Source organism: Leucoraja erinacea, chromosome 21 (genome assembly GCF_028641065.1).
Source record: "Leucoraja erinacea ecotype New England chromosome 21, Leri_hhj_1, whole genome shotgun sequence".
Taxonomy (NCBI): domain Eukaryota; kingdom Metazoa; phylum Chordata; class Chondrichthyes; order Rajiformes; family Rajidae; genus Leucoraja; species Leucoraja erinaceus.
This window is the reverse complement of record NC_073397.1, coordinates 4,230,309-4,242,649: the sequence shown is the minus strand read 5'-3', so window position 1 is coordinate 4,242,649 and position 12,341 is coordinate 4,230,309. Positions and strand designations below refer to the sequence as shown.

Below are 12,341 nucleotides of genomic sequence, written 5' to 3'. Positions count from 1 at the left end.
CATCGTAACTCATCATAAAATCAAGATCAAACTTCAAACTGGTAAACTCGTTTAATATTACTATTATACTCCATACCTGTACATGTTTGGAGTGTGGGAGGAAACTGGAAACCTCGTTGAAAGCCCACAAAGGTCACGGGGGGAACGTATAAACTCCGTACAGACAGCAGCCATAGTCAGAATTGAACCCAGGGTCTCTGGCGCTGTGAGACAGCAACTCTACTGCTGCGCAAACATGCCTCCAATTCAGAAACATGTGTGTAATGTCCTGATTCCAGGGATGTCAGGACTTTCATATGAAGAAAGACTGGATAGACTCGGCTTGTACTCGCTAGAATTTAGAAGATTGAGGGGGAATCTTATAGAAACTTTAAAAATTCTTAACGGGTTGGACAGGCTAGATGAAGGAAGATTGTTCCCGATGTTGGGGAAGTCCAGAACAAGGGGTCACAGTTTAAGGATAAGGGGGAAGTCTTTTAGGACCGAGATGAGAAAAACATTTTTCACACTTGAGAGTGGTGAATCTGTGGAATACTCTGCCACAGAAGGTAGTTGAGGCCAGTTCATTGGCTATATTTAAGAGGGAGTTAGATGTGGCCCTTGTGGGTAAGGGGATCAGAGGGTATGGAGAGAAGGCAGGTAGGGGATACTGAATTGGATGATCAGCCATGATCATATTGAATGGCGGTGCAGGATCGAAGGGCCGAATGGCCTACTCCTCTCCTGCACCTATGTTTCTATGTTTCTATGGTGAAATTACCCATCGATTTCAGAGTCGATTAGCCATAGAAGAATGCAGCACAATAACAGAATGAATCCACACAATTTTGACTAAATCAGAACTAAACCCACATTGCAATCAACTCTTCTGAAAACAGACCACTCACCGGCACATCAGGAACAACTCGAGTGGTCAATTAACCGACCGACCTGCATGTCTTTGGTACATGGAAGTAAAATGCAGAACCTGGAGGAGGCGCACCCAGTTACAATGACAATGTGTAAACTCCGTGCAGGAAAGGTCAAGATTGAACATGTGTACTTGGCCTGTGAGACAGTAGCACTACCAGCTGTGCCTCGTGGCAGTTAAAATCAGCGTTACTAAATGCATGCTATAACTCTTCCTTCGAAGTTTCCTTCCTGTGTAGTTCAACGTAAATGCATTACAATATTGCATTATTAGTTTAGTTTCATTTAGAGATACAGCATGGAAACAGGCCCTTCAAACGAGAGATCCGCGTTGACCAACTAGTTCTATGTTATCCCAGTTTTCCACACTACACACTGGGGACAATTTACAGCAGCCAATTGAACTGTAAATCTGCATGTCTTTGGAATGTGGGAGAAAACTGGTGTCCCGGTAAAAACCCATGCAGTCACAGGGAGGACGTACAAATCTGGGTCTCTGGCACTGTAAGGACGCAGTGGCGCCCGATATATACGACGTGGAACTGCAAAGAAATGGAGTAACTTGTGAATCGAAATTACGCTATTTTTCCACCATCATATATTTATCAGTATCCCCACGCTGGAACAGTGGTTGCAATTCAAAAAACCATAAGGGAGCTTCTAGGATGCCTATCCTGACCTGTTGCCTTCATTGGGTATTCGTTGCTTTGAAATATACTTTCAAAATGCTGACCATAAAATACAATTACTCAATGAACATTTACAAAACAACATTAAGTGCAGAAACAAAGAACTGGAAACGTCAGCAGTATAAGATCATTGCACAAAGTTTAAAACAATTTACAATCTAGAGATAAGCCATTCACCCGAAATAGTCCATTTGGGTGTTTATGCACCAGAGGAGACCCTCATATTCTTTTTAACCAATTTCATTCCCCTTAAGTACATTCGTGCCGTTCATCTCAATGTCTTCTGAGATATTTCACCTTCTCATAGAGTCATAGAGTGATACAGTGTGGAAACAGGCCCTTCAGCCCAACTTGTCCACACCGGCCAACATGTCTCAGCTACACTAGTCCCATCTGCTCACATTTGGGCCATATACCTCCAAACCTGTCCTATCCATGTATCTAACTGTTTTCTAAATGTTGGGATAGTCCCTGCCTCAACTACCTCCTCTGGCAGCTTGTTCCATGCACCCACCACCATTCGTGTGAAAATGTTACCCCTCAGATTCCTATTAAATCTTTTCCCCTTCACCTTAAACCTATGTCCTCTGGTCCTCGATTCACATACTCTGGGCAAGGGACTTTGTGCGTCCACACGACCTATTCCTCTCATGATTTCAAACACATAATCCTCTGGATGAAGGATTTCTTCTGAATTCCCATTTGGATATTTTTTCTGTGCCCTCAATTTAGTTTTCCCACTTAATTTTTGCATACCAATCCTATCAAACCCTTCTAAGATTTTGGCAGCCACACTGATAGCTTTAACCTAGGCATTATGCCATGAATAATCGTGCCAAAAGTGAATGGGATTTCAATGGGTTGACACAACAGTTACATAGAGGAGCAATAACATGTGCAATTTAAAAAAAAAACAGATTTATTTTCATTATAAGGCGAAAAAACTTGGATATAAAGCTCAACACAGACGGAAATGCCGTTTTAAATATGAATTTCTCCTAGATTTGTAAGTTAAATGTCTAGAGATTAGTCACCATAACTGCACCTATTGATACATGCGACGTGCTTATAAAACTTATTCAATGTTTTTAATAAGGAACCAAATTAAAAAATATAAGATAAAATAAATCTGCATTTTCAATCACCGAAAAATCTATACTATAGAGATTTGCAATAATTCAATGCAAGCACTTGAACAACTGATATTAAATGTAATTGATTTTGAAGGAAATCATTTTCCTGTTGTTTTATTATTCATACTTACCACAAATTCCTTAGTTTGCTATCCAGTGCAGTCTCCCACTTCTCACTTGCACCACTTTCTCCTTTGTCAGTTATTCTCTGCCCTCATGGGAGGAACTGCAGATGCCGGTTTAAACCAAAGACAGACACAAAAAGCTGGAGCAACTGAGCGGGTCAGGCAGCATCTCTGGAGAAAAGGATTAGGCGACGTTTTGGGTCCGAAGAAGGGCCTCCTTTTCTCCAGAGATGTTGCCTGACCTGCTGAGTTGCTCCAGTTATTTGTGTCTGTTTTTGGGAATGTGTTTTTTTTAATTGCATTTACACCCATCAGTAAACCCCTATTTTACCCCCATTTTGTTCTCTTCAAATAGTTTGTACTTCAGATTTCTGCCGATTGTCTTTTGTGTTATCCAGAAACATTTTCACCCTGTTAATGGGAGGCAGCTAATCCCCCCACCTCCCCCTGGAAAGGCACAGAAAGATGGGGTAACTCAACGGGTCACTGGCAGCATTTCTGGAGAAAAGGAATTTCGGGTCGAGACCCTTCTCCAGACTCTGCATCCGCAGTTCCTTCCTAGTAATTTCCCCCTCATCCTTTTCAATAGCCTGAAAGATTTCAATATGATTCAAGGTCTCCTACCTGCCTCCATCGCTATCACGGTGAAATTGTGCCATCCTGCCGTCTCACGGTCCAGTCTTTTGGCAATAGAGATCACTCCAGTGGTGGCATCCACGTTAAATATCCTCTCCAAGTCCGTGTTACGGTCGATAGAGTACCTGTCAAATCCCCAAAAGACAACAATGAGTTAAGTCCATCCTCCTGCAAATTCAGGCTATAGCTCAGAAACCTCAGAGCTGGCTTAATAGTGATCATCCGGCAGATGTTATCCCAGTTTTGCACCATACACACTGGGGAAAACTTACAGCAGCCAATTGAACTGTAAACCTGCATGACTTTGGAATGTGGGAGAAAATTAGTGTCATAGAAACGTAGAAACATAGAAAATAGGTGCAGGAGTAGGCCATTCGGCCCTTCGAGCCTGCACCGCCATTCAATAGGATCATGGCTGATCGTCCACTCAGTATCCTGTACCTGCCTTCTCTCCATACCTCCTGATCCCTTTAGCCACAAGGGCCACATCTAACTCCCTCTTAAATATAGCAAATGAACTGGCCTCGACTACCCTCTGTGGCAGAGAGTTCCAGAGATTCACCACTCTGTGTGAAAAAAGTTCTTCTCATCTCGGTTTTAAAAGATTTCCCCCTTATCCTTAAGCTGTGACCCCTTGTCCAGGACTTCCCCAACATCGGGAACAATCTTCCTGCATCTAGCCTGTCCAACCCCTTAAGAATTTTGTAAGTTTCTATAAGATCCCCCCTCAATCTCCTAAATTCTAGGGAGTATAAACCGAGTCTATCCAGTCTTTCTTCATAAGATAGTCCTGACATCCCAAGAATCAGTCTGGTGAACCTTCTCTGCACTCCCTCTATGGCAATAATGTCCGTCCTCAGATTTGGAAACCAAAACTGTACGCAATACTCCAGGTGTGGTCTCACTAAAAACCCTGTACAACTGCAGTAGAACCTCCCCGCTCCTATACCTTTTGCTATGAATGCTAAAATACCATTTGTTTTCTTCACTGCCTGCTACACCTGCATGCCTACTTTTAATGACTAGTGTACCATGACACCCAGGTCTCGTTGCATCTCCCCTTTGCCTAATCAGCCACCATTCAGATAAAAGTCTACTTTCCTGCTTTTGCCGCAAAAGTGGATAACCTCACATTTATCCACATTATACTGCATCTGCCATGTATTTGCCCACTCACCCAGCCTATCCAAGTCACCTTGCAGCCTCCTAGCATCCTCCTCACAGCTAACACTGCCCCCCACCTTCGTGTCATCCGCAAACTTGGAGATGTTGCATTCAATTCCCTATTCCAAATCATTAATATATATTGTAAATAGCTGGGGTCCCAGCACTGAGCCTTGCGGTACCCCACTAGTCACTGCCTGCCATTGTGAAAAGGACCCGTTTACTCCTACTCTTTGCTTCCTGTCTGCCAGCCAGTTCTCTATCCACATCAATACTGAACCCCAAAACCGTGTGCTTTAAGTTTGTATACTAATCTATTATGTGGGACCTTGTCGAAAGCCTTCTGAAAATCCAGATATAACACATCCACTGGTTCGCCCTTATCCACGCTACTAGTTACATCCACAAAAAATTCTATAAGATTCGTCAGACATGATTTACCTTTCATAAATCCATGCTGACTTTGTCCAATGATTTCACCACTTTCCAAATGTGCTGCTATCCCATCTTTAATAACTGATTCTAGCAGTTTCCCCACTACCAATGTTAGACTAACTGGTCTGTAATTCCCCGTTTTCTCTCTCCCTCCCTTTTTAAAAAGTGAGGTTACATTAGCTACCCTCCAATCCTCAGGAACTACTCCAGAATCTAAAGAGTTTTGAAAATTAAAAATTTTCACTAATTAATCACTAATGCTATTTCTGGGGCTACTTCCTTAATACTCTGGGATGCAGCCTATCTGGCCCTGGGGATTTATCGGCCTTTAAACCATTTTATTTACCTAACACCACTTCCCGACTAACCTGGATTTCACTCAGTTCCTCCATCTCATTTGATCCCCGGTCCCCTGCTATTTCTGGCAGATTATTTATGTCTTCCTTAGTGAAGACAGAACCAAAGTAGTTATTCAATTGGTCTGCCATGTCTTTGTTCCCCATGATCAATTAGTAGGAGAGTCTAGGACTAGAGGTCATAGCCTCAGAATTAAAGGACATTCTTTTAGGAAGGAGATGAGGAGGAATTTTTTTAGTCCGAGGGTAGTGAATCTGTGGAATTCCTTGCCACAGAAGGCTGTGGAGACAAAGTCAGTGGATATATTTAAGGCAGGGATAGATAGATTCTTGATTAGTACGGGTGACAGGGGCTATGGGGAGAAGGCAGGAGAATGGGGTTTGGAGGGAGAGATAGATCAGCCATGATTGAATGGTGGCGTAGACTTGTTGGGCCGAATTGCCTAATTCTACTCATATCACTTCTGATCTTATGAACATCTACCTTGTCAAGTGCCCTCACCTACTTATATGTTTCAATAAGATTACTTATCATTTTATTGAAACTCCAGAAAATACAGATCTGATTGCTATAGCTGCTCATGTTAGAGCAACACTCACATCATGGAATGAGTTGGGAAGAAGGCAGGAGAATGGGGTGCAGAGGAAGTGATAGATCAGCCATGATTGAATGGCGGAGTAGACTTGATGGGCCAAATGGCCCATTCCTGCTCATATCATTTATGAACTTGTGAGTTGACTGACTATTTGCTGGACCACCACCATTTCCTTAAATAAAGGGTCCAAAACTGTGCACAAGATGTCAGGAGTGGTCATACCAATACCCAATACTACAGTTGTAAAAACACGCTCCTATTTCCAAACCCTAGTCCCCTCACAAAAGCCAACATGCCGCACATCCTGCTGCACCTCCTGCTAATATATTAATTGTGATCATTCAACAAGAAAACCTCAACCCACACATCTGCATTCCTTCCCCATGTAGATAATAGTTTGCCTTTAGGTTTCCTTACTGATTATGTGACCTCACACTTTGACATATTAAACCAAGTATTGCCAGCATAGACAGAAAATGCTGGAGTATCTCAGCAGAACAGGCAGCATATATGCAGAGAAGGAATGGGTGATGTTACGGGACCCTTCTTCAGACTGAGACTCAGGGGAGTGGGAGAACCAGAGATATGGAAACGTGAGGTGTGAAAACAAGACATCAAAGGGGATGCGAATCAAGGAAGAAGTAGAATAGATCATTGTCAGCTAGGGGAAGGTGACATTGAGGCATATAAAGATAAAATTTAATCAGGAGGGCAGTCAAACTGGTCGGAGAACTAGGATGGGGAGGGATGGAGAGAGAGGGAAAGCAAGGGTTACTTGAATCAATATGATGTCATTGGCAAACTAGGATGTCTTGCACTCTGCCATCTCCTCCAAGTCATCAATAAAACTACATAATGACGGGCAAAGAAACAATCCTCAGGGCACTCAATGTGCTACATCCTTCCAGCCTGAAAAAAATCATGTTATTCCGACTCTGTCTTCTATAGAATAACTAGTCTTCAACTATTATTGTCACCCTTCTCTCAATGTCAGGGGTTATGGGTCGAAGGCAAGAGAATGGGGTTAGGAGGGAGAGATAGATCAACCATGATCGAATGGTGGAGTAGAGTTGATGGGCTGAATGGCCTAATTCTCCTATCATTTATGATCGTATGAATATCATAGGGTTTTACTATGTGCAATTGCCTTTGATATGACACATTGCCAAATGCCTTTTACAAATCCAATACTGAATACTATAACATATTATGATATTATACAATGATATATACCATATCGATAGACATCCCCCCCCCCTCCATTAACTCTGCTTGTTAAACCTCAAAGAACTCTGGAAAAGTTGTCAACCATGATGTGGCTTTCATAAAATTATCTTGACTTGGTTTGATCAGGTTAAGCTTCTTGAAACGACTAGCTATTTATTTCCTGATTAAAAACTCCAGCCTCATGCCAACAACAAATATGATGTCAACAGGTTACTTGCTCTTTATACATCTCCCTCTTAAAAAATAAACCACATTTGTGATTATCCAATCCACTGGTATTTTCCTGGAATTCAAGTGAGTTTAGAAAAATGGCTCCACTTTCTCTGCATCTGATCCTCTTAAAATTTTGAATGCAGAACATCCAGAGCAGCTGCTTGGCTGGCTTTATTCCCATTCATTTTTCCAATACCTGGTCCTGTGGGATGGTGATTGTTACAAGTTCTACTGCATTATTCAAACAAGTCCATCGGATATATTTGTATACTTGCAGTGTCATCCACAATGAAGATTGACACACAGTATTGATTTAACTTATCTGCTATTTCCTTGCTTTCCATTATTAATTCCCCAGTGTGGAACTCCATAGGAATTCCATATTTATCTGAGCTACCTTTCTTTTTATGTATCCACTGAAAATCTTGCTGCTTGTTTTGATATTACAGCCATTTTTCCTTTGTAATCAGTGTTTTCCTTCCTCATTAACCCTTTGGTTGAGCTAGAATGCAGTTACCTTGAAATGAATTTAGAAATAGTTTTATTATAAATTAGGAGGGGAAAGGAACGAACAACGGGAGGAACTCAGTGGGTGAGGCAGCATTTGTCGAGTCAAGGGGATAGTTGACGTTTCAGGATGAGTCCATGCATCACGACTGCTCCAGAAATGTTCAACAGCTTATCCAGCAGCACAATCAAGGACGAGTCACACCCTGGTCACTCCCTCTCCCTTCTCCCTTCAGGCAAAAGGTACAGAAGTGCGAAAACGCACACCGAAAGATTTAAGGACAGTTTCTTCCCAGCTGTTATCAGGTAACTGAATCACCCTACCACAACCAGAGAGCAGTTCTGAACTACTATCTACCTCATTGGTGACCCTCAGACTATCCTTGATCAGACTTTGCTGGCTTTACCTTGCACTAAATGTTATTCCCTTACCATGTATCTATACACTGTAAATGGATCGATTGTAATCATCTATTGTCTTTACGCTGACTGGTTAGCATGCAACAAAAGCTTTTCACTGTACCTCGGTACACATGACAATAAACTAAACTGAACTATAACTAAATGTCGACTCTCTTCTTGCCTCCACAGGTCCTGCCAAACCTGCTACACTTCCCCAGCAGTTTATTTTCTACCCCAGATTACAGCATCTGCAGTCTTTTGTGGCTCAATTTTACAAGTTAACTATTTTCTGGAGGTCAATAATTCTTAACTCATGATTTCCCGATTTAAAAAAAAACATATACATTAATTTTCCTCCTATTAGTCGGAGACAAACATTTCCTTGAAACTTTCTCCCTCTGACTCTTGCATTTAATGTTTCCGCCCTCAGAAAAAGTTCCTCTAGTCTATGGTATCGATGCCTTATCAACACCTAGCACGTCTCCTCTCAGCTACATTCAGAATATTAGAATAAGAAGTAAGGACTTGGATAACAATTTCCTGATTATTGATTACTCGTTGTAATGAAATGACCAAACACAATAACGTCATAAGGAATACAAGTAGAATTAGGCCCATCAAGTCTACTCAACCATTCAATCATGGCTGATCTATCTCTTCTAAGCCCATTCTCCTGCATTCTCCCCGTAACCTCTGACACCTGTACTAATCAAGCATCTATCCATCTCTGCCTTAAAAATATTCACTTGTTTGGCCTCCACAGCCTTCTGTGGCACTAAACTGACCAAATAAATTCCTCGTCATCTCCTTCCTAAAAGAACATTGTTTAATTCCGAGGCTATGACCACTAGTCTCAGAGACCTATGGCACTTCATTGAGCATTCACCAACCCTAAGCACATCACCACATCTATAAAGTTGATGGAGTGATGTCCATAGTCTTGCCTGCCTATTCATTTACTTCATCGAAGATTCTAAGCAGTACTGCATCCTCATCCCTAGTGGTAATTTTAGTTAGTCTGCGTTTTTGGAATCAATAACCTGTTCAGGCAATAAGCTTAAGTGGTTGTACGATGTCAAAGAGCAGAAAGATAATCAACAGCAAGTCATAAAAAAGCCACAGAGTGTGGATGCAAGTTATGAAAGGCCACTGAGCCTGCTGCTTTGTAATCCAGTCAGTTAATGTGGGGAGGAAATATTACAGTGGCAGGAGCCACTGTAGAATAATTGTCACAGACGTTGGGGCAGGATGGGAGCATACTAGTGGGAGTTTGAGCAGCCTTTATCAACTTACCACTTTCTTATTGCCTGCAATGTCTGGTAAGGTGGTGAAAGCACATTAGCACATTAAAACAAAGAACGTTGAACTATAGAGCACCCTTCGGCCACAATGAATCTCTTCTGCCTGCATCTGATCCATATGCCTCCATTGCCTATGCAATGTGAACATGTCTGAACTCCACTATCGTATCTGCTACCACCTAACACGACCACCCCTGACAGCACGATCCAGATACCCATCACTCTATGTAACAAAACTTGCCCCGCATATCTCCTTGAAACTGTTCCCTTCTGACCTTAAAGCCATTTGTTTAATGTTCCCACCCTCAGAAAACAGTTCTTACTGTCCACTGTAACGATGCCTCATAAACTTCCACCAGGCCTCCTCACCAGCCACATTCAATAAGATCTTTAGGATAAGAAGTGAGGATTTGGATAATATAAGGAATTGACACAAAATGCTGGAGTAACTCAGCGGGTCAGGCAGAATCTCCGGAGAGAAGGAATGGGTGATGTTTCGGGTCGAGACCCTTCTTCAGACTGATGATCAGTTCAGATGATCAGTCTGAAGAAGGATTTCGACCTGAAACGTCACCCATTCCTTCTCTCCAGAAATGCTGCATGTCCCGCTGAGTTACTCCAGCATTTTGAGTCAATCCCTGGTTTAAGGGGTTGGACAGGCTCGATGCAGGAAGATGAGGGAGATAGATGTGGCCCTTGTGGCTAAAGAGATCAGGGGGTATGGAGAGAAGGATACTGAGTTGGATGATCAACCATGATCATATTGAGTGGCGGTGCAGGCTCGAAGGGCCGAATGGCCTACTCCTGCACCTATTTTCTATGTTTCAATGTTAAACCAGCATCTGCAGTTCCTTCCTACACATATAAGAAATTGAACTGTGTAAGGGCGATAGAGTGGGTGGAATAGATCCATCAAATATTCATGATGTTTTGAATGATTTGCTTCTAAATATGTTCTATGGGAAGAAATTAACTCATCTTCTCATCTTTTATCTGGAGGAACTGGCCCCTAAATTGGAGGTATACACATGTATGGTACAATACGTTACGATAGAACTTTATTTTCCCCAGTAGGGAAATTGGTCTGTCAACAGTCTTAAAACACAACAAGATACATGAAACATGAAATCAAAGTGACGAGTGGAAGGTCTGGGATTGGGGATGTGCAAAGATTGGGGGGGGTGGGAGGTGGAGTCAATCAGTCTACCCCACAACAGAAGGGGTGCAGTTGTACAGTTTGATAGCATCTTGATGGAACCAGTCTGTTGCTGAAGGTGCTCCTCGGGTTGACCAGTGTGTCATGGAGGGGGTGAGCTGTATTGTCCAAGATGCTCAGCAGTTTGAGGAGCATCCTCCACTTCAAGACCACCTCCTGTGAATGTAACTCCACCCCAAGGACAGATTTGGTTCATCAATCTGAAACAAACAGGTCCCGTTTCCACGCAGTATCACTAAACTAATCTAAACTGGTGGACAGGAAAGTCAGAACAAATAACCAGAGGATCTTGTGATCAAGGAAAAATGTGTGTAAGAGTAGGGATAACTGTAGAGTAAGTGGAAGTGAAAGCAGGAATTGGAGGATAGGGCAGATAGCTTTATTGCCTTCCATCACAGTGAGGAATGTGGAATCCACTGTGGTGGATGTTTATGTTAACTTTTATATGGTTGTGTGTCTTGATGCTTTTCACTTAGTATGGCTGTACGGCAACTCAAATTTCACTGTACCTTAATTGGTACATATGACAATAAACTGTCCTTGAAACCTGGAGCCTTGAATGTGTGGAAATGGGGCTGGAGCATGGGGCAGGTGTTGATGGTTTTGGACCATTGGAATCTCTTCAGGGGCAGAGGTGACCCGTACTAGCGGATGGTTTGCCATCTGAAACAGTAGGTGTGATGATATCCGGGAAGGGAGATTAGCTGTAGCTACTCAGGAAGAATTCAAAATGTCCGGCAAAAGGATAGGACCCAAAGCAGTAGTGAGGCAGATGAGAAAGTAGAGGCAAGTCTAGACGTTAAAGAGTGTACAGTTCAGTGTACAGGACAGGCAGCAAATGAGGAAAATGAAATGGTTAAACTACATTATTTCAATGCAAGGCAAATGAATTAGTAATTTTACTTCAGAGTCACGTGAGTGACTACGTGAAGAACCCGCTCAGCACGCATGCGCGACATTTTGCGTTCACGCAGGCAACAGCGACACAGCGGGAGTCAGGCACTCCCGCTACAAGCCTGAAGGAAAGGACCGTTAGGTAAGTACTTACCTTCAGTTTAAACTAGCGACTTTGCGTTTGTTTTTGCTCCAGGGAGAGCAAAGCAGCAGAGGGAAGCGGCCCCCGTTTGACTCCACTGAAGGAGCCGACAGTGGAGGGGGGGAGAGGCGGCAACGGGACCGGACACGCTGCGGTCCACAGACACGGGTGCTGCGCTGATGCCCAGTCCGCTAAACAGCTGTCTGACCAACAGCAGCGGACTGGAGGGAAATTTAAAAACCGGCCAGCACCCCTGCAGACTCCCGACAAGGAGACTCGCCGCCCGAGAACCGCTGAAATGCCGCCCGAAAACGGCAGACAGTCTCTAACAGCAAGGTCAGGACCAACCTCAGGCTGGAGACAGACACGGAAGATGGAATCAGCACTTCAAACAAG

The 12,341-nt window shown here is 43.0% G+C and overlaps 1 protein-coding gene across 1 annotated transcript in view; it reads right to left on the bottom strand.

Annotated features, from left to right (window-relative positions):
* LOC129707178 (cadherin-22-like) overlaps positions 1–12,341 on the bottom strand; it is a gene marked incomplete at its 5' end in the record, with an annotated part of 810,235 nt that overhangs the window by 350,411 nt on the left and 447,483 nt on the right. The window contains one exon of the mRNA XM_055651984.1: positions 3,481–3,617. Within this exon, the coding sequence (XP_055507959.1) occupies positions 3,481–3,617 (137 nt within the window). The remainder of the gene's footprint in view (positions 1–3,480; positions 3,618–12,341) is intronic.